This window comes from Magnolia sinica, chromosome 6 (genome assembly GCF_029962835.1).
Source record: "Magnolia sinica isolate HGM2019 chromosome 6, MsV1, whole genome shotgun sequence".
In the NCBI taxonomy this organism is placed as follows: domain Eukaryota; kingdom Viridiplantae; phylum Streptophyta; class Magnoliopsida; order Magnoliales; family Magnoliaceae; genus Magnolia; species Magnolia sinica.
In genome coordinates this window covers 24,312,644-24,334,781 of record NC_080578.1, presented here as the reverse complement: position 1 = coordinate 24,334,781, position 22,138 = coordinate 24,312,644, and the positions used below count along the sequence as shown (strand labels likewise).

Sequence of the window (22,138 nt, the reverse complement as noted above, 5' to 3'; positions counted from 1 at the left end):
ATCCACATTCATGCACACATATAATGGATGGACTAGAAAGTGACATTCAATTCAAAAGAATCATGAAATCTTATATATCCCTGCAATAACATGAAATATACATACCCTCTTTGTAAATTTACGGGTGACACTGCATCAATGATCAAGTGTTGATTTTTAGGTTCAACTAACAAAACATATACTGAAAATGTATGAAATTAAGTGATGACATTTTTCGTAGATCAGGTATCAAAACAGAGAATAAACATATAACATCATACATATGTCATAATAAGTAAAACATGTTAATATAATTCGTCCAAATATCCACAACAAACGAACATATGAGAGGGTATCAGTCAACATTCGTGCGTTCGGAGGCAGATAATCAATTGTACCTGTACTCACGCATTTTAGTTCCATATTACCTACATATCAGAGATAACCCACATACCAAGTATCAAATAGTAATTACAGTGTCAATGTTAGTAGAGCATCATCCAAAAGATTTCAAACGTAGGATGCTAGGTACTCATCTAGTACCCTAACATCCATCCCACCTAAATTACCATCCAAAAAACCATCTGTTTAATTTACAAAAACCAAAAAAAAAAAAAAGTTTATAAGTTTAAAGTTCTAGTGTAGCCAAGCCATAAATGTTTCAAACAATGGCATTGCAGTCTAGAAGCTTTTATACCCACTCCTTCCTCCTTTCATGTCTCATCTTTAAGAAAAAATCGGTACTAACAATATCATCCTGCAGCAGACGAGTAGCCCGGACCTTGTCCTCCTGGCTGAGTTCATCCATTTCCTCTAGAATACCCAACAGTTTTTGTAGTCGGGTCATAGTTTTCCCTTGTACCCTTGTAATTGTTAGGAACCTCACAGCCTCTGCCATTTCGCCCATCTTATCTTCAATGTGGTCACTTGGCTTACCCTCTCATTGTCGGGTCATGCCACTAGCAATGTTATTATTGTTTATAGACCCTCTCGAGGTGTCCATAGGACTTGTATTAACCCTCTTTGACTGTTTCTGTGAACCCTAATTGAGACAATGGGCTGAACCACTGCCGTTTTCATCATTGTCATCTGAAGAAAGACGTATTGTTTCATTGTCATTCTCTTCAGACTCATCATCTGAATCCAACTTCATCTCTATGGCGGCGGCGTCCGGAAAGGGGTGAAGAGTACGTGGTACTTGCATATGATCCATGGACACAATCATTACCGAACATAAATGTCAGATCATTATACCTATCAATATATTTTTCTCGTACACATTCCGCATAAGGGTGAGACTACAAAACAAGAATACTAAGTTAGCCTGGCAGCAACTATATAATCATATATGTGTAGCTGAAAAAATTTGGATCAACAGATTTTTAAAAATCAGATTTACATAGCTGTTAACATCAGCGGGTTCAACCAGTTTTTGAAATCAAATATGCAAAGTCTAAACTAATCATCAGCGACATGCATATTCTCGACACAGATATGCATACTTGATAAAATCAATAGCTATAACCCTTTAAAATTAGATAAACATGGTTTATAAAATCAGTAACAACCACTATTTTGTCCTCTCTTATATACATATAGCTGAAACAATCAGTAACAACTGCCATAACCATTGGAAATCAAATTTCATAAAATTAATAGCTTTCTGCCTGTAGCGGATAAAATCAGTAGCTACAACCACTTTCAACTCAGATATGCATAGTTGATAATCATAGACGAAAACTCTATTGCATTTTCAAATACGCATAGCTGAAAATATCAGCACGTAGAACCATTTTCATGGCAGTGAGATGCATCGTTGAAACTAAGCGATGCATCAAGAAAGTTTACAAACAGATATGCAAACTTTACAATATCAGCAGCATCTTCTATTTTTCATCAGATTTTAATAGACTAGATAATTAGCAGTAACTATAATAGGGGATGACACTTACCGTAAAATACACCTCCCATACATCATCGGTAGTGACAACCATTTTCAAATCGGCATCCCAGCCAAAACCACTAGCGTTCAACATATCCTTCACAGCCCAATAGAATTTTTTCAGAGTGCGGAGACGGTTAGATATATGTTTGTTCTCTAGTTCGACTCCACATCCGTTAACGATTTCAGTTATAGTTGCCTTGTAAGCTTCAGGCTTGAATCCGACGTCGCTTTTCTGACTAAGATATACCTACTCCACCAGTGCATCGACCAATGCAATATCCATAACATCAGTCCACTGTATGCGAACAGATTTCTTGAGGCATGCAGTCCTTCGATTTTGTGCTGTCAGCGACACGGGTAATGGTACTGTTTGTAATGTTGTCGAGTTTTTTGTAGCTGGTATTTTGAATATTTTGCTGGGTGATGACATGGCCTTGTTGGGGGGAGCCTTTACATTTGAAAGGAGAAGCAGTCACCTTCTTGTCTCGAGCTACCTTATTGGAACTCCTTAGGAAGTTCATATTACCTACGCATTAGTAACAATCAATGGAAAGTAGTCTGACACAAACCAGTGTAAGACAAAAAAATAAGTGGATGAGGCATATCCATAAGATTAAACAATACGACCTAATTCGACATAAAATATTAATCGTGAAGTTTTATGAAATCCATGCAAAGGAAAGAAAAAGAAAAAGAAGATGATCCTAATATCCCAATAGCGCACCAAAATATTGTTGTCTAAAATTATGTTGTTATACAAATAGCTTCATACATCAAATAAAAAAGAAAAATTTAACGCCGCTACTGGGTACGAGGAAGACTATCATTCTACATCCTCTCCGCAACATCATCCTTTTTTTGACCCACTCCTCTCTTGCGCGGTTTGTCAGATAAGACAAAGCGTGATCTTCATCAACATTATTGACCTCAATTGGGGATGGCGATATCTCCTCACAACTGTCTCCACTATCCTCATCTATTTCATTAAAAGCATCTTCACTAGAAATACAGATGAAGTTATGCACAACATAGCAAGTTATAACAATTTTTACTTTTGTAATAAACTTGAACTGTGGTGTTATCCGCAGTATCGGGAATCGACCCTTTAATAGACCGAAACACCATTTGATAACATTTCGTAACTGGGAATGACGATAATTGAAAAGTTCTTTCTTATTTATAGGCTTCCTATACGAAATTCATTCAAATGATATCGGACACCTCGATAAGATACCATAAATCCAGGAGAGTGGCATATCCTGCATCCACAATATAGTATTTTCTTACACAAAGCAATATATGAAAATTAAATATGTGAACAATCACATGCTACATATGTACATGAATTAGCAATAGTCATTCATTACTATGAGGAACAAGGAAACAATCAGGGTGTAACTTCCTGTTCAACCAGAACAGTGTCCTGAGGCGTTCACGCAAGATTTGCCACAGGATCATTCGCTTAATCTACTTGTGGTGGGGTACCACAAGTAAATTAACTTATGTTCAGCCCATTAGAGTAGGCCAGTCTGGTTGTGATTGGACCAAGAGTGGGCCATCAAGCCAGATAGCCTGTTTACACTTGGAAATAGCCCGTACGGGCCATACAGCAACCAAGAAAGGTCAGAAAACTCTAAAAATTTAGGGAGCCGTAGATCTCACTAGGTTTGTAGTCCATCGCGGACCACGGACTCAGTGAACACCTAGAAACTTATTATCCACGCCGTTCCAGCAGCACTTGCTAAGTGCAACCCACCCAAGGCCAAATTTGAAATCTGGCACTTGTAAATAAAATGGAGATTCCATGCTTTTCAACCATCAAATCTCTTCTACATTTACGATAAAGGTTTAATGTATTTTTCTATACCCGTCCAGGAAATCTGGGACCCAATCGTGAAACGGTGACCGTTGATCACAGATCGGACCTGTGCGGTCAGATCCCGCTTCCATTTGCCTCCAAATTTTGTATGGCCCTTCATCAGGCCATGGAGCACCTATCCTATAAGTTTCAGGGCTAGAGGGCCACCAGAACCACTCCAATCACGGAAATGGACCCCACAGGGCCATTTAAAGATTGGAACCGTATGATCAAACCCCATATTCGTTCATCTGTTTGTTCTCAAACTTTGCATGACCCCTCATCGGGCCATGAGACACCTACATACCAAATTTGGTGGCCAAGGGGGTGTTAGGGCCACCCCAAAAGCTAATAGGGGTCCCTAGAGGGTCATTGTGGGCATTTGAGGGAACTTGAGGCCAAAGGGCCCAAGTCTAGGAAATAAACCCTAGCTTTCTCATAACTCCCTCCTTTACCACAACCACCAAGGAGTAAAGTGAGAGCAAGAGAGTAAAGAGAGAAGGAAGAGAGATTGAAGAAGAGCAAGGTGGACCTTAGAACAAGGTGGGGCCCAAGGAAATCAAATCTTGTGACCCCCTACCTCTACTCCAAGAAGAAACCCTCCACCACAACTGCCCATTTGTTCTGTTGATCGTCTAGGTAAAAGCCCTCATCCCTTTTCTTGAAACCCTTGAGTTGAGAAAGGATTTGCATAAAATTCTAACACGCAAATGGTTGCTTTAGGGATTCCGGTCGTTCGACCCCAAAAATCTACGTTCCTAGGTCATTTTTCAAGTCTTCAACGATCCATAGGTGCGGACTATTATCCTTAGGTGGCCTAACACCAATTATAGTATGAGTTTAATGATTTTGATTGCTTAGATGATGCATTTGGTGAATCTAGAGAAAACCTAGGAATTGTTTGATTTATTTGGAATTGCATGGAATTGTATGTCTTGTTTGATTTTCTCATATGATGTTGTTCTTACCTCTCATATAGTTTGGTACAAACGAATGATTACATATTTATGTCTTGCTTGATTTCTCATATAATGTTACCCTATAGCATGTATGCCATATTAATCCTTGTGCAAATTGGCTCTATGAGATGTAGGAAGTGCTTAACTTTCTCACCAACCCACACAACACACATGCACATTTATTCATGATATTGTTAGCCTCTCTTGCTAGGAGATTCTGAATTGTATGTTGAGGAGTGGGAGAACATGATGTTGTTTATACTAGTTGATAACCCTGTTAGTTGACATGTTATGAATTAACACCCAAACCCTTGGGTTGGTCAGGAATATGAGGAGAGCGAAGGCGGCCTCGTTTGTAGGACCGTCTTGAGGCTAAACCTATGAATTTGGGCGAGTGCGTATGGGCAACAATAGTTAGACTACATGAGTCGCTCGTACCCGATGTCGTTCCACCACGTACTTGCTTGAATTCATGCGGTATAGTCTACTGGCTGACCAACCTTGTTTGTTAACCCTGTTTGCTCATACATGTATGGAACCTGGCACACTCTACAACTGTTGTAGCCCATCAATAACCACCTGAAGCCGATCCACCAACTCGTGAGCCGAACGTGGTGGAATGGGAAACTATGGCCAAGTTGTTGGCCTACGCTGGGGTGATGCGCCTCCCCGTAGTGACCGCGAGAGATCCCTTTCTTAGCACTCCCCATGTGCTTGAAGTCGGGGATGAGGAACCCGACGGGATCAAGGATCACGGTGCCCTGACCTCGCACATTGAGGGACCTTGGCATCGCAACCAGTTGAGGGCATTGATACGTGGGGTGTATCAGATTCCCTAACATGCTGAATGAATGGACTTAACTAACACGATCACATTGCATCGCACTAGTTAGGGTGGCGACTCGTCAGTCAAGGTCACTCTGAGGAAGTGTTGGTCATACGCAATCGTTAGATGGAGTCGCTCGAGGGAGTGTTGTGGCGAGGGCACGCATGATATCATCTGTCATGCATGTGCATTAATAAGATTAGTCAGGTGTTTGTGAATAATTATTTTTTATTAAATTCGTAATATAACTGATGCTTGTTACTACTTAAGATTAATAGTACCCACTGAGTTGATCACTCACTCCCACTCTGGGACGGTGTTTTAAAACACCAACCAGACTCTTCAATAGCTGCAGGTAGCGATGAGTTCGAGGAGCCTGACGGTGCGAGTCTTGATGAGGAGGATGAGCTGTCTTACTTCCAGCTGATGGGCGGCTTAATAGACAGGATTTGGATCGCTGAGTAGTGTCACGCCCCAAACTCGGAAACCGGACTCACAAAATTTTTGATCGCCGAATCCGGCACCAACAGCCTCCGTAGTACCTTATTCTCCACTCTCGGCATCTATTTACTAGGTTCCGATCCTAGGATCCTACAAGGAGGATTTCTAATATCAATTTGATTCATAATGAGCATAACCATAAGCATAACCCATGAACAATAACCACAAGAACACCATCACAAAACCCACTATGATAAAAAATTTTGAATACAGTGCATATGAAAGGAAATACAAGATAATGATAATAACAGAAACTCCAAAAGCTGGGCTGCACACTCCAACTGCGACAAGGCTACGACTGCGTCCTTACGTCACCTGCACGCATCGATCGTGCATAAGCTTATAGAAAGCTTAGAGGGTGGTGTAAGTGTGTGCACAATATAAGCGTGCTCAGAATGTAAGGTTAGAGAAATGCAGAATCATGCTGATGAGTACATGAATGCAATCAGCCGTACCAAGGTTATGCGGTGCAAGATATGAATGTTATTAACCATAACACGGCCATGCGATGCGAGATGCAACTCAAGCATGTCAATCCTCATCATATATCAGTACAGTTCTCATTTTGGATAATTACCGGGGTTTAGTACACTCCAAATGGCACTGCCGCTCTTCCAGCCACACGTCTAAGCGAGCGTAAGAAGCCTCACTATCCGCCTGGCCAATAGTTTGCCAATACCTATCCGGTACGTCGATAACGGACCTATTCATGAGCTGGTCAAACTCAGCTTAGTATTGCCCCTTACTCTCGGGTGAGTAAGGCCACACCCCTTTCCAACCGACTACGACACAGTGGGAGACACGGCCTCCCGGTATTCGGCCCTCGTGCGCTCATATATCCACTCGGTCTCGACGTTGGAATCATCCTCTGGTACCATCGGGTTTAGAAATTTTCACCCAAGGACATCTATGGCGCCCCGATGCTTAGTAACAATATTTTCGGTATCCAATCTAGCCACCCACGATGTGTCTGTGGAGGTTATGACCCTGATGTCGCTAGGGCATATAATAATCACAATCACACAAATGCAAGTGCATGAATCATACTATCAGACATGCAACAATCCTGCGTGTACCGAATGCTCATGTGGGGCAACTTCGCCTAATAGGGAGCCCATAAACAATCTGCCCGGAGGCATATGCTATAATCAGTCATTCTTCATATCAGGCATACATATGATGTGTATGATCATGAATCATGGATCTATACTAAACAAGTTATGTAGTGATGGGCTCTGTCATAATGAAGATGGGCCTAGACGGCCTACGTGCTACAAGTATGGGCCTATTAATGGGCCTTAGGGAGAGTCATAATGCGGACATTTAACCAAAATTATCCTTACAATGTGGACATCAAATCATCATTGCTCCTAAGGCATAGCCCGTTATAAGGGTCAACACATACACCATGGTGGAATCATACTACAATGGGCCTTACGTATGTGCTATTGGGCCTTGACCCATGGGCCTCCAGTACATCAAATGGGCCTTAAACCATGAGTCTCATATATATCAAAGTGGGCCTCAACAACGGGCCACAAATGCCTCAAGGTGGGCCTAATCACATGGGCCTCATATATATCAAAGTGGGCCTCAACATCGGGTCTCATATATCATACCGGGCCTAATCAAATGGGTCGAAACAATGGGTCGAATCAACGGGGCCCAGTAGAATGGGCCGAGTCGAGTGGGCCAAATTAAATATGCTGAGTCAAATGGCCGAGTTGAATGGGCCAAGTCAAATGGGCCCCAAATACACCATACTGGGCTTCTCAACAAGTGGGCCACACTACTCAGGCCACACCATCCATCCATCTATAGAGATCATTTTAGAGCATTATCCAAACAACAAACCAAATCATAAGATCATCTGGACCAAACCATAAACAACAGTGGTGATAATGATCTTCACGATTAAATTCCAATGGGCCCACCATGGAATTTATTTTCCATCCAATCCGTGCATAATGTCACAAAGATCTAGATATAGAGAAAAACAAATATCATATCGGTTTAAACCTTCCATGACCCAAAAAGGTTTTTTAATGGTAGGCGATCAACTCCACTATTTCTATAGCGTAGTCCACCTGATAACCGGATCTGTCTTATTTTTAGTCTCAAGCCTGGAGACAAGCTCACCAAACGGATAGGCAGTTGGATGTAGCACATGCATCAAGGGGTGGAACCCACCATCCCAGTCCTTCGGATGGTGTGGATAAGACCGATACAGCATGTGTGGTCCCCACGAAATTTAGATGGACGGTTTAGATGGATGAAATCCATCAGCGTGGGCCCACGTCAGATGAATGGACGACATAAATAAAACACACGCATCATGGCTGGGACCCACGGTCCCAGGCCTTCCTCCCCACAGCGCAGCAGCAGCTGCATGTTTTGATTTTTTTTTTAAAATATGTTTTTCTACGATTTTCCCTAGGTGGGGCCTGCATACGAAAAATCCAACCCGACCACTGGATTCTATGGCCCATGATCAACCAAATGAGATCAATATGCGATATATTCTTGGCGAATAGAAGATTCAATGTGGGTTTTAACGGTATTACCGCTATTTCTTATGGTATGGCCCGCCCGAGAATCGGATTGGTCCCAAAATTTGGCTCAACGCCTACAATGATCTGGGAAATAGGATGGACGACTTGGATTATATACAAACATCAAGGTGGGGCCTACATGAGTGGCCCACCCTAAAAGCACCCTTTTTAAAAAAAAGCTTAATAGTACACACCCATGTCAGTACACGCACTCCATGCTAGCCACGCCCGTCCAGCGTCCAGAGACGCTGGACGGCATGGATATAAAACAAGCATCATGGTGGGCTCTACACACCGCCATGGTGGGGTCCACGTGGCGGGCCACCAAGGTTTGGATCAGCTGATGGTTGTGTTTTCCTTCATCCAAGGTGAATGGCATGGATAAAATTTAAACTTCATGGTAGGACACACATAACAGATGGGCCACACACCCATTCATCATCACCATCATACAAAGAAAGAGAGAGAGAGAGAGAGAGTAATAGAGAGAGACAGTGATGGAGGGGGGCCCCGCCACTATGGGCCCCTCATGAACAAAATACATACATCAAAATGGGTCCCACCAATAAGTGGGCCCAAAAGTTGAAATCAACAGTGGATCACCCACCTCTAGGCCTTCTCCTTGCTCCCTTAGACCCCTAAGCTCCTTGCCTTCATCTTTGATGGAGGTTGATGGGGTTTTGATGGTGGTAGATGATGATTGGAAGGTTGAGATGGAAGATGAGAAGGTGGGAAGAGTGGGCTACACTTGGAGTTAGGAGTGAGGAGCTTGGACGTATAGAGTTTGGGTTGCTTGGGAGATTTGAGAAATGAGAGAGAGAGTGAGGTGATGGGAATGATAAGAGGTGATGGAGTGATGGGTTTGTTTGAAAATTTTGTAAAAGAGGTATGGTTGTGTTTGAATTTTGGAAAAAGAGGAATGGGTAGGGAGAGAGAGGGTTGACTTGTGGAAAAAGAGGGATGGGTTGTTGTACTTGAGGTATGGTTGTACTTGACATTGATTGATTGATTGATGAGACATGTTGTAGAGATTCTCTCGAAATTCACAACGCATGGTGTTTCTTCGAAATAAACGCGGGCCCACATCTTTTGACCTGGGTATCGGTTTGGTACACGAGTCGCGGCGACGACGCGGTCGTTAAGATACACGTTTCGGATAGAGCCGACATTGGTATGCAGGACTCGGCTTAGGATTGCGTGCAAACGTCGGATACGGGTTGAGGATTGACAGAATTCAACCGGAAGGACCGCAAAAGCCAACGGAACGGTACAGACTAGGACATGGGTCTTACAAGTAGTGGACTGGACATATTATTCTTTTTGTGGTTTTATTGGGCAACGCCTTGTGTGACCCATCTATATTTTTGGACTTGTATATATACTAGATCTCTTTCATTTCAGTAGACTTGTGTGGTTGTGCTTCATGTTCCAGAAAATTTCAGGCTGCGCATTTAAACCTGATTAAACGCATATTAATGAAAATCAGTTATAAGTGATACTAAGAAACTCGAGAGTCGAGTGTATGCACAACCCTCGATTTTCAAGGTATTATACAGGGCGATGAGTTAATGTATGTTGCAATATACGAGCATTGGAGGCAGATCCATCCCAACCCGCTAGCACATATACGAATTTCATATCGAATGTATAAGCTGCTATTACGTTATGGGACAGAAAACCTTTTCGATTTTGAAAGGTTGCACTTGCGCCTTTCGGTAAATAGACAGGAATGTAGGTGTCATCGAGAGCCCCAATGCAACCCTACATGCAACATTCATATTACATTTTAGGTTCTTATTACACACATATCAATGTAATTGTATCATAATTATAAATTATGAGATTGTAATACCTGAAAGTAGGGGCTCCACATTGGGTTATCGGATATTTCTTTTGGGGTATGTAAACCTAGGAACTTGATATATTCCGGATAAAGACCAATTACAGCATCAAGAACTCTATTAAAGTGTCGACTGACAGTTTTTCCAGATCGTGAAAATTGATGACCAATGACATAGTTTCGCACATTGTGACCAATTGTATGCAGGAACATGACAACTTGTTCATTTAAACTGCATCTTTTTGTATCACACAGTAAATTCCTATCTTTTAACAAAGAATATAACTCGAAAAACTTATCGCGACTCATTCTTAGCCGTGTAAGACAATTAACATCACTCTTCCTTATGATTTCATTAACAAATCTATTTCTAGTGACATGATAATCTTGAGGCAACAACTTCATACAGTAACGACGATAATATTCAGCAGCTCCCATAACACATGCAAAGGCTGCAATTGCAGTTAGAGCAACTGCAATTTCATTTTCATTCTAGTCACTATTGGATGAATCATTGAGGTTAGAGTCACCACTACGAGATCCCATGATAGTAATGGGGAACTGACCTGTTAGTTTTTTCAAGTTACTTTGCAATTACAGATGTAAATATCATCAAAATCCCAAATGTACAACCATATTATGATATAATATGCATGTTTTTTTTTCTTAACACACTACATCGATTATGAACATTATTGCGAATATATTATAGATCTATTTCATCTATAACATGAAAACCACTTTCATATTAGACATAACACAGGATACAGACGAGAGTAGTAAGTTTATGATTTACAGATAGTTATGAAGCAACTAACAAAAATGTCATCTAATACAATCAGAATTACATATTAATAATAGCAACCATAACAATTAGGATAGGCTGACTAGTAAAACATACACCTGTCAACACTGTAATAATGCAAGATACTGATTACTCTGAGGATCAACACCTATTTAAGACTCTACTGCACAAGAGAGATGCAAAAAGACCTCATAAATCCACAAATCATCGTATAACATGGAATGTATGAAGAAGACTCATAGTTGACAATGTATGAGTCTGACTATATATGATCAGATTTTAATCTGGCCACAAACAGAGAAATATTTATAAAACTGAAATACAGTCAAAGCCTAGAATGATTTCATCAACCAATATATGGAAGATTTCAAATAGAAAGAAGCATGTTCAATACAGTAGAAGACATTGCTAACATAGATAGTGAGTTATTACCTGGCCTAATAAACAAGACTTGGACATAGGGCAAAAGGTAACTATTTAATAATAGAACGTGAGAAGAGGGAAGACAACAATATCTTATATAGAGTTTCCAGAAATGATTATGACGAGCAGTGTAGATCAACACGCCCAATCTCATTAACATGCACAGGTCATGTCGCATGTGGCAGTATAGTGAATCCCTCTCTCCGGATACACTGCAGATACGCAGTAAATCTGGAAGATGCATGTGCTAGGGAAATCTTATTTTTGATATCCTGTGCCTGCTTGTCATCGCCGTATTCTGAGATTTGGGAATGTGGTGGGTACTCCACAATCGTATGCATATCCAAAACATCTAGGGCATGTGTGTGGGGAGTATTCCGAGAGATAGAGAAATACATTCTCTGGCTAACATCCTTATAGTCGAAACGTGAATACTCACAGTCTTCTTCGAGCAAGAAGGTTGTATATTAAACCATCTATAAAGGAACAACAAGGCTTATCCTATATTCGCTAAATCACTCATAAGAATTTGTGGACGGAAGGAGGACAGAGGAATGAAATCTTCAGGGATTTCCGATAGAAGCTATGTGAATCATCGACCACATACGATGGTGGAGGTCCATAGATAGGATTACCGCACCACAATCTGCCACATCCGAGGGTAAGAGAAGCAGGAGAAAACCCCGCTGCAGAGAAGAGAGAGTAGGGCTTTGAAATGGTCTGCTGAAACATGCAGCGATGAAGGAGGTTTTTTTTTTTTTTTTAAAATTCTCTCTACAATGGTGGTGCAGTGCAATGAAAGCATTGCACTGCTACCTGCATTGTACGCTGACATACGAGAAGCGTGGATTGTGAAAATTGGTTCGGCAACCTACTTGGCCTGCCAGCATACCGCGTGTGTACGTTTAGATAGAGTTACAGTGAGATGTATAATATATTATAATATACAATACAGTACAACGTGGGCTTGACATCCAAACACGCCCTTACAATCTACAAGTTACTTAGGGCCTGTTTGGCCGGGTGGATTGGAAGGGATTGAATGGTATTAGGGTGGATGGCATGGATTTCTAAGTAATGATGGTGTTGTCAGTGGATTGTCTTGAGATCCATGGGATTGCTATATCCAGTCTGTTTGGCACGCCCGGCCAATCCCAGGATTAAACCTTCCCATCCTTTCCAATCCCTCGAACCAAACACGTCCTAGGAAATTTTGAAAGGATTAGGGTGGATTGGACGAGATTTAAAGGTAGTGATGGTGTTGTCAGTGGATTGTCTTAGGGCCAGTTTGGGTAACTGACTTAAAACGTATTAAGGTGGATGGGATTCGGTAATCCATGATGTGATGGATGGACTCGTGTTTAGATGGCCACCGTCTCTCCACGTTTTAAGATGGATTGAAAGCGTACGATGGAGTCGATGGGATTTTGAAATCCCACCGAGATACGCCTCTTCTTCAGCCCTTGCAAATCCAAATTCCGACATAACCAGATATAATCCGATACGTTGAATGTGCCGACCAGCTCTGCCATCTCATGCACAATCTCCCTCACCTCCTTTGCTTCCCCTTCTGTGTCAGAACATATCCGACTAATCACCATCCTTGATACTATGTTGTTCATCATCGTTATGAGCTCTAGGCCAACATCGACTGCTTCTCCGCCGTTGGATTTCTTATGTAGCAGTCGCATGAATCGTCGGATCTCTTCACGGCGGATGGGCTGGAGCTGACCAAGCGTGTGACCACCTAAGAGATCGGACATGCAAAGTTTCTTCATGAACTTCTAGTAGGGGCTGTAGGGAGTGAAGGCGAAACCAGAAGCGTCGTAGGTGAGGTAGTGAATGATTGAGGATTGAGGTCTAGATGCAAAGGTGATCACGTGGGTCTTGAGGATTTCTCTTGCTATATCGGTGTTGGAGGCAATGACAGCAGGAACAGAGCCGAGGTGGAGGTGGATCAATGGCCCGTAGCGCTTGGAGAGCTTGGTGAGTTATGGGATCGAGGAGGTGGAGGTGTCAGATGACCAAAAGCGATATCGGGTCCGGTGGGAGGCAGCGTGTCGTGGTTCAGGGATTGGAGAAGATGAAGTGAATGGTTGCAAAATCTCATCAGATAACCCATGGGATGGTTGCAATCCCACGGAACCCAAACAGGGCCCAGCGGCGCATGGGATAAAGATTTACACATAATCCGCCGACAATTCACTGTGAGTCATAAATGCACGGGATGCTCGTAAATCCATCCCATGTAATCCGTTCTATTGCACGCGGCCAAACACAGCCATAAGATCCATGGGATTGGGATCAGTTCACCGGCTCTGTTTGCCATGCGAGGCCAATCCCTGGATTTAACTTCCAATCCCTTCCAATCCCTTCCAATCCGACCGGCCAAACGGGCCCTTATTGGTGAATCCACAAAAATCTGTAGTGAGATGGGGTGAGAAGTAACTTCGCAGTAAGTGACTTTCACCTCGAAGTGAATTATTATAACTTAAAATTACTTAGAATAACTTAGAGGCGTCCAAACGTGTCCTGAGTAAATCCATTCCGTCCATGATGTGACAAGTAGATACGAACTCTCGTACAATCTGTAAGTTACAGGGCGTGTCCCACCGATTTTTACTTCACTCCAGAGTTACACTTATTAACGGATTTGATGAAAGATAAAGGCGATGGTGGCCCCCACACAAACCTATGGTTGGCATCCCATCATCATTGTTCCCTTCGGTGCATCACACTTGAGTATTGGATATAGCTCCTTTTTATTACCTTGATCCCTTGATTCCAGAATAGGGGATGTAACCTGATGGACGGAGCGGATTTTACATACACAACATAGTGGGCCCCACAAGATTGGATGTTCAGGTGTTGTTACATGATGCGGTCCGTCAGCAGATGCGTTAAAATCGTTTCTCGGCTATATAAACGCGTTCCATCCTCGTTTTGTGAGGATTGTTGTTCCTTCTTCTGCTCTAGGTTTTCCTCTGAGATAAAAGACTCTTTCTCCCTCTTCTGCTCTAGGGTTTTGCTCCGAGATTAAAGCCTATTTCTCTCTCCCTCTCCTGAGATTAGGGGTTTGAGGGTTTGTTCTTCTGCAGAGCGTTTATAAGTTTTTCTTCTTTTGATTCGTTCTTAGATTTTAGGGTTTTTTTTTTTTTCTTCCATTTCTTTTTTAGGTGATTTTGTTGAGAGATTGGGAACTGCAAAGATGAGGCCCGTGTTCGTTGGCAATTTCGACTACGAGACTCGCCAATCTGATCTGGAGCGCCTCTTCTCCAGATACGGAAGGGTCGACCGCGTCGACATGAAATCTGGTAATTCTTTCTCCCGATTGTAGATGAACGTGGTATACGGACGTGTATTTTTCTTCCCAGCTGGATTACGTTGATGCGAGGCTCAATGCTCGATCCAGACAGTCTTTCTGTGTGCCAGTGATCGGAGCATTGATATTTTAATCTGGGAGATTTGCGGGGCATGCCCCATCAGATCAACGGACTAAGTTTCCTTACCGCTGTCTCTGCATTTTCGGGCTCATGTGTGTCAGCAATCCATCTGTTTGCTGCTGCGCAGGTCCTTGCAATTCACTTTTCTTGCTGTATAGCTTATTTACTGTATTGGGTACGAGGCATATCATGGTTCTTTGATGGTTGGATTTACTGGATAACATATAGAGTTCCGATTTGAGAAGTTAAATGTGTGGGGTTATCCGATTGAATGATTAAAGGGAATGCTACCTGAAAATTCTGTAGTAGATGCATAATCAATTAAGGGTCATAGTCTGAGGCTCTGTCCATGAAATGGCGACTGTATTGAGATGGCTTCCATGGTCCAAGGCGTTATTTTGGGTCCATCAATGGTGGACCATGGCCATTCATGCTCACCAAAATCCTTATGATCATGGAATGTTCATCTTATGTGTTGCAGTGTATGTTTTGAGCAGCATTTCATGGAACTGCATGAAATGCATATGCTGTAAACGATTGGCCCCCCCTCCCCTTTTGGTTTATTGATGCTAGAGTGTTCATATCGAAACGTGGGTTGTTGCATTGTATGTAGTATGTACCCACAATGTCAAGGTGTGCACTTAAACTAATTGTCAGCCATTTTAGTTAAGAATTTTATTCATCAATAGAACTTACCAACTTTTGTCAAGCCTAAGTAATGGTTATTAGTTTATTTATGAAATTGAAGAAAATACCACTTAGACGTAGTCATATCTTTGCATATATTGATGGAAGGATTGGTCCAAGTCATTATCCGTCATCTTAAAATGGTCCAGATCCATGTCCACCTACTTTTGAACAGTCTAGATGGCTGCCCACCATCTGGGAATGGTCCAGATTGCTCTCCATGTACACTTTCAAACTGTCCAGATAACTGTCCATCTACTTTGAGCCATTCAAATTGCTAACAACCTAGTGTCGAATTGTCTAGACTGTCGTCCAATGTTTTAGAATGGTTAGGATCACTGTCCGTACGCTTTTGAACAGTCCAGATCTCTGTCCACAGTTAATCCATCATATGGACATTTTGGTCACCTTCATAAATAAGGTAAACTGCCGTTACTTGGATTTGACGGAAAGTGGTAAAATAAATAAATTCTCAAAATGTGATTTAACGGAAAGTGGTAAAATAAATAGACCTCAAATAGTGGGTGGTAACATCGAAAGAAATTTTTTTGGTGTAGTTCAGTCTAATTCAGCCAAAAAATGGGTGGCTTTTCATAAAAATTCCTTTTCAGTTTGTGTGAAACTTGTGCAGCATGTTTTCCCCCCTCAACTGTATGAGTTACAATTCTTCTATTATTTGCTGAATTTGAGCCTCCTTATCCAACTCATCATGACTGCATTTTCAGTCTGACCAGCGGTTATCTTCAGAAAATATGGTCCTGATGTTTTATATTGAATTGGTGCCAGGATGGTTCTTGTTTGTCTCAACAACATAGCTTTCATAGTGCATTTCTTGCACTTACTGATGACAACCTCTGGTCTAATGCTGTTGTGGAAGATTTTTCAGTGTTGTGTACTGCATTACCAAGATACCAAAGCTTGAAGTCATTGATTCTTTCCATTAGGGGGTGTTTGATTTTCCATTTCCACTTGTAATTGGTGGTAAACAGACCATTATGGAATTTTACAAATGTTTTGTAGAGAGTGGAATTCCCAAGTAATTACACCTCCGGAAACATGATTGCATGCAAGAAATGGAACTAGGATTGTGTATACGTCATCTCTGTGGGACCCACTGTGATATATGTTTGATCCGTGCTGTCCATCCATTTTACCAGGCATGAGCCCAAAAATGAGGCAGATTCTAAACTCAAGTAGACAACACTACAGGAAATAAGGTGCAAAATAATGTCTACTGTTGAAAGCTGAAACTTTTCTAGGGCCCACGGGGATATGCATCTGTCATCCAACCTGTTAATAAGGTCACACAGACATGGATCAAGGGAATACATAAATATTAGCTTGTTTTAAAACTTCTGTGGCTCCCAAGAAGTTTTCAATGATGGGCGTTCAGTTCCCCCCTGTTTCCTATAGTGTGGTCCACTTGTGCTTTGGATTTGCCTCATTTTTGAGCTAATGCCTTAATATGAGCAGGTAAAATGAATGTATGGTGTGGATCTTACACAAAAATAACAATGGGCCCCACAAATTTTGCCCCAAATTTCATTTCCACCTTTGTTTTATTATGGCTGATTTTCACACAGACATGCTCACTGTCAACATCAGCTTTGGTTTTGCTGCTGCAATTACATAGGTAAATAATAATTACCTATTTACAGGTATATTTACAAAAGTAAAGGAAAAAATCAAACACCCCCTTAGTGTAAAGAGAATCAAAATGCTTTCTTTTTTGTATGTTTTCATTTATTTTTTTAACTATTTGTTGGTGGCATCACAAACTGCCTTGATAAATTTGTTAGATGATTGATCTTTTTATGCTGTAGGTGGAATAGTTTTAAGTTGCTTAGGGTAATTGTTTTTGCATTGGCTTACCTTTTGCTAATTTTGAGTGTGCATATTTCATTTTCAAGAAATGCTGTAATTGATATAACTCCAGTTTGAACCACTCAATCAGTTCAATTTTCATGGGGTGAGTGCATTGTTGTGGCTTATCAAAGGGAGAATGGTGTTTGGACTGGTCTAATTCTAGCCCAGCTTGTTGTATATACATACATATAAAGATATGGTGAGGATGAGCTTTCAAGTTTTTAGATGCTTATGCTCTACTGGGATCCAAACCAACATGATTTGCTTTCAGCTCATTGAATTACAGGTTAAATGACTTGTCTGTGCATTTTGCCTTTTTGGTTTCTTTTGAGTAAATCTCTTCGCAAGGCTTTTGAATATTCATTAAAAAAAAAGAAGACTTGTGTATATAAACAAATAGTATTTAAGCATTTTACTGTATTATTTGTGTCGTCCAGTCAAAACCAACTCGAAGGAGAACTAGAAGCAAGCATTGTCCTATTTGATGTGTCTTGTAGTTTCTCAAACTCCCTTTTCTTTCCTTCCTGTTTTTCAAATAATTCAGCCATGATGTTCATTGATCTGAGAGGTAAGTATTAAAATCAGCTTCATGCAAATATAATGCACAATTTGCACTACATTGTGTAATGGTAATGAACTAAATCACATGGGCAGGAAAATTTGTTGAACTTGTGCTGTTGTCATGTGTTCATGTTATGTTAGTCTGGCCAATATGTTTGGTTGCTGCCCACAAAAACTATTTATGTTTATCTTTCTTCATCATCCCAATTAATTGGTTGGCTTGTTTAATTATCTTCATCTTTTATTTTGGGTGCTTTTTATATATATATATATATATATATATATATATATATATATATATATATATATATATATATATATATATATATATATATATATAACGTAAAAGATAATTTCTTTTTTATTAATACGTTTTTGGGTGCTATTTTTTTTTTTATACTAATAAGTAATTTTTTAAAGTATAAATCACTAAAATCACTATGTAGTTTATAAATATATTATTTTACTATTGTAAATATTTTATAACTTTTGCCAATCTATCATTTAAAGGCCAAGAGCGTCACATGCTGGTTCCAGTAATCATGGTAAAAGTTTGGTGTCTGAACTGCAAGCTGTTCATAAAACTTTTGCCAGTCTTAAAAAAAAGCCAATGCCTAATTGCTGGGAGACAGGCTAAGAGGATGACAATGATTCAAATATTTATGTGAACGTGTTGACAAATCTGGCTCTTAAAAGCTGCTATATATGACACCACTTATCTTTGTCCATCACTGATGAATACCTGTGTCCAAGTTGAATAGGCAACTAAATTTATAACGTGTGTTTTGAAAAAAAGGAAAAAAAGAAAAGGAAAGTTCATATTTATGGAAGTGGTCTATAATTAGAAAAGGGTGTTTTTAGGAAATACGATCACTCCATATACTGTAATTATGTGTTTTATGAAATATGATCACTGTATATACTGTAATTATGTATTTTATGAACCTAGCCCCACCCCCACATACAAAACCCTACCCACCCACCCACCCACTCTAAGTGCAACACTTTGCGGCCATTTTGTTACATTGATTGTTATAACATATTTTGTAACCACGGTGAAGGGTGAAGATTTATATGAAAAAAACTGTCTAGGGCTTCTGCCTTTGCTGTGTAAAAGTTGGGTTGAAGCCATTTCAACCAGCACATTTCACTTTCTTACCCCCTTTCTGTTTCCCCCCCCCCTTAAAGTTGGACTTGCAACTCTGCCCATTACAACTGCAGTGTTGAGTTTTTTTCATGCCATTTTCCCCACCGTCTTAAAGGCAGACGCTTGGCACCACATTTATGGTTAGCATAATGTAGTGTGTATCATGTTTCCGTTTCATGACGGCAACTGATAGCAGAGATATTGCAATTTCTGTAAAAGAAGGACCTTCGTATTTAAATGTTTGTTTTGACGCAGGAACTACTAAGGGAAACTGAGCTCTATCTGGGCTCACCAACTTCTGTGCAAAAACTTTCCATGTCAAGAGAAACCTTCCTGCCAGAACTGCTACTTCCATTCACATATGGCCTTCTGCATTTCCTTCAAACGATCATCCGTTAATCACCCCTACATTGCTCAAAGTTGCCATTTTGAGGAATCGAAATCGTCATGCCATGCCTACTGCCCTTTTGATCTACAAATGGTGAAGCATGCTCGGCAATGTTTTCTCAGTTCTGCTTTGGATTTAACTTTTATGACATCATGATTTAGTTCACTTGCAAGGCCTTCATCCATTATTGACATCCATCCTTAGTACAAGCCATCACATATATGCAGGTGTTGTATTCTTCTTAGCAGTGAAAAATTAACCTGATTTGGCTGTCATACTAATTCCCGGTCTTGTGAAAAAAATGTCAATCACTTTTGTCCTCGTTACTGCTCTCGCCCTGATTTTTGTTATGGTGTTGCAGGGTTTGCCTTTGTTTATTTTGAGGATGAGCGTGATGCGGAAGATGCCATTCGGGGCCTTGATGATACACCTTTTGGTCATAGCAAACGCAGGATCTCAGTGGAGTGGTCAAGGGTAAGTTTCCTTTTCAGTTGTCTTTTACCAATTTCCTTCATGTTGTTTTCCGTGCAATTTTTGCTATTCATTTCCTATCAGACTTGCTTGTACAAATAGCAATACTACTAGGGTCTTGATGACCTGGCCAAAGGTTCAACTCATGTCAACTATTTCATCTCAGCAGGGCGAGCGTGGGCCACGGCATCGTGAGGGATCTAAATCTACAGCTAACACAAAGCCCACTAAAACACTGTTTGTGATCAACTTTGATCCAATCCAAACTAGGGTCCGCGACATTGAAAGGCATTTTGAACCATATGGGAAGGTTTTACATGTGCGGATTCGGAGGAACTTTGCATTTGTCCAGTTTGAAACTCAAGAAGAGGCCACAAAGGCCCTTGAATGCACGAACATGAGGTTAGTGGTTCAACTTCTCTGAGGTTAGTGGTTGCACTTCTCTGGTCTTCAGTTGGTAATTTTTAGCCAACTGTTGAACTTCTAAGATTTTATGATCTTGTGATTGCAGCTTCAAAGACTTTGATGATTTCAATGCTTTTGAATCTATTGATTTGGTATCACAATACAAATTTACTAAATATTAATTAATTTCGGCACAGGATGACATTATTTACTTCTGTTCTATTCACCACATCTTTAGCTAGGAGCACTGGTTTTAAAACTGGACTGGATGGTTGGACTAGCCATATTAACTAGTTAGGTACCATTTGCAATCGTCCACGTTCCTTGGAAGAATTTTACCTGGTTTGGACCCGGGATAGCCAATTTCTGTAATGGATAGGCACCAAATAACTGTTGAACATGCCCCCTTTTTAGGGAGCTTTTCTAATTGCTGCATTGCGTACAAATTCTTGAATATTACATACTCTGCACTAGGTTGTCTATTCTTTCTGTTTGCATGCTTGAAGCCTGACCGTGTTATTCCTTTTTAATTTTCCAGCAAGATATTAGACAGGGTGGTGTCTGTTGAATATGCTCTAAGGGATGATGGAGAGCGTGGTGACAGGCATGACAGCCCAAGAAGAGGTGGCGGTGGTTATGGGAGACGCGATAGTCCATATGGCCGTTCTATAAGTCCAGTACGCAGGGGCCCTGGGCGACCCAGCCCTGATTACGGCCGAGCACGCAGCCCTGTCTATGAAAGATACAATGGTCCTCCTACACATGACAGGAACAGGAGCCCTGATTATGGCAGATACCGAAGGTGAGGGGGGCTGAGGAATCCATTTATTTTCTCTGTAAATTTCTCAATAGTAACTATTATGATTATGTTGGCTGTAGATTTCGGGTGAATAGCCCACATCTTTTTCTTTGTTGTTGTTGTTGTTGTGGCTGCTGCTGCTGATCTATTTACTGTTCTTTGGTGGAACAGCCGTTCGCCCAGCCGAAGGTCAAGGACATGAAGGAGTTGCATAGTTGAAAGGGACACGGGTCTTAAGAATGGCTAACTTGTTTCTTGTATTCTTCTCTTTTTAGTAATCTCATTGATTAGGTTGCTGTGGATGATCATATATGCATATATGGTGATCAGTTATAGTCAGGCTTTTGATACTCTATGTAATAGCCGTTTTTAATTTCAGATCAGACATGTTGGCATCTCCCATGATATTTTTGTATTTGACGTTGAAGTATACCATATGGTAGCCATATTAAGCAGTGCTGCATTCGTTTTCTACATTTGTTTGGTGCGAACATGTGAAGGATTCAGGGAAAAAGAAAAGAAAGATCCTGCCTTGTTCTATACCATTGTATGTGTTCGTTGATCATGATTGATATATGGTAGCAATCACATATAGCACCCATATCTGCAAAGGAAAAAACCTAAATTGTAATCACCTCTCAATATTGATATTTAAATGTAGGCCTCAAAATAAAAATAAAAAT

The 22,138-nt window shown here is 40.8% G+C and overlaps 1 protein-coding gene across 2 annotated transcripts; it reads left to right on the top strand.

Annotated features, from left to right (window-relative positions):
- The first annotated feature begins 14,729 nt into the window (after nucleotides 1–14,729).
- Nucleotides 14,730–21,929, top strand: LOC131248558 (serine/arginine-rich splicing factor RS31-like). Of its 2 annotated transcripts, none has more exons than XM_058248896.1 (5): nucleotides 14,730–15,002; nucleotides 20,142–20,254; nucleotides 20,418–20,653; nucleotides 21,195–21,458; nucleotides 21,627–21,929. In XM_058248896.1, the coding sequence occupies exons 1-5, from the start codon at nucleotides 14,897–14,899 to the stop codon at nucleotides 21,655–21,657; spliced, it is 750 nt and encodes a 249-aa protein (XP_058104879.1). In that variant the 5' UTR covers nucleotides 14,730–14,896; the 3' UTR covers nucleotides 21,658–21,929. The 2 variants fall into 2 exon arrangements, with proteins under 2 accessions (XP_058104879.1, XP_058104880.1); XM_058248897.1 differs by having other exon boundaries at nucleotides 14,731–15,002; nucleotides 20,421–20,653.
- Nucleotides 21,930–22,138: the final 209 nt, after the last annotated feature.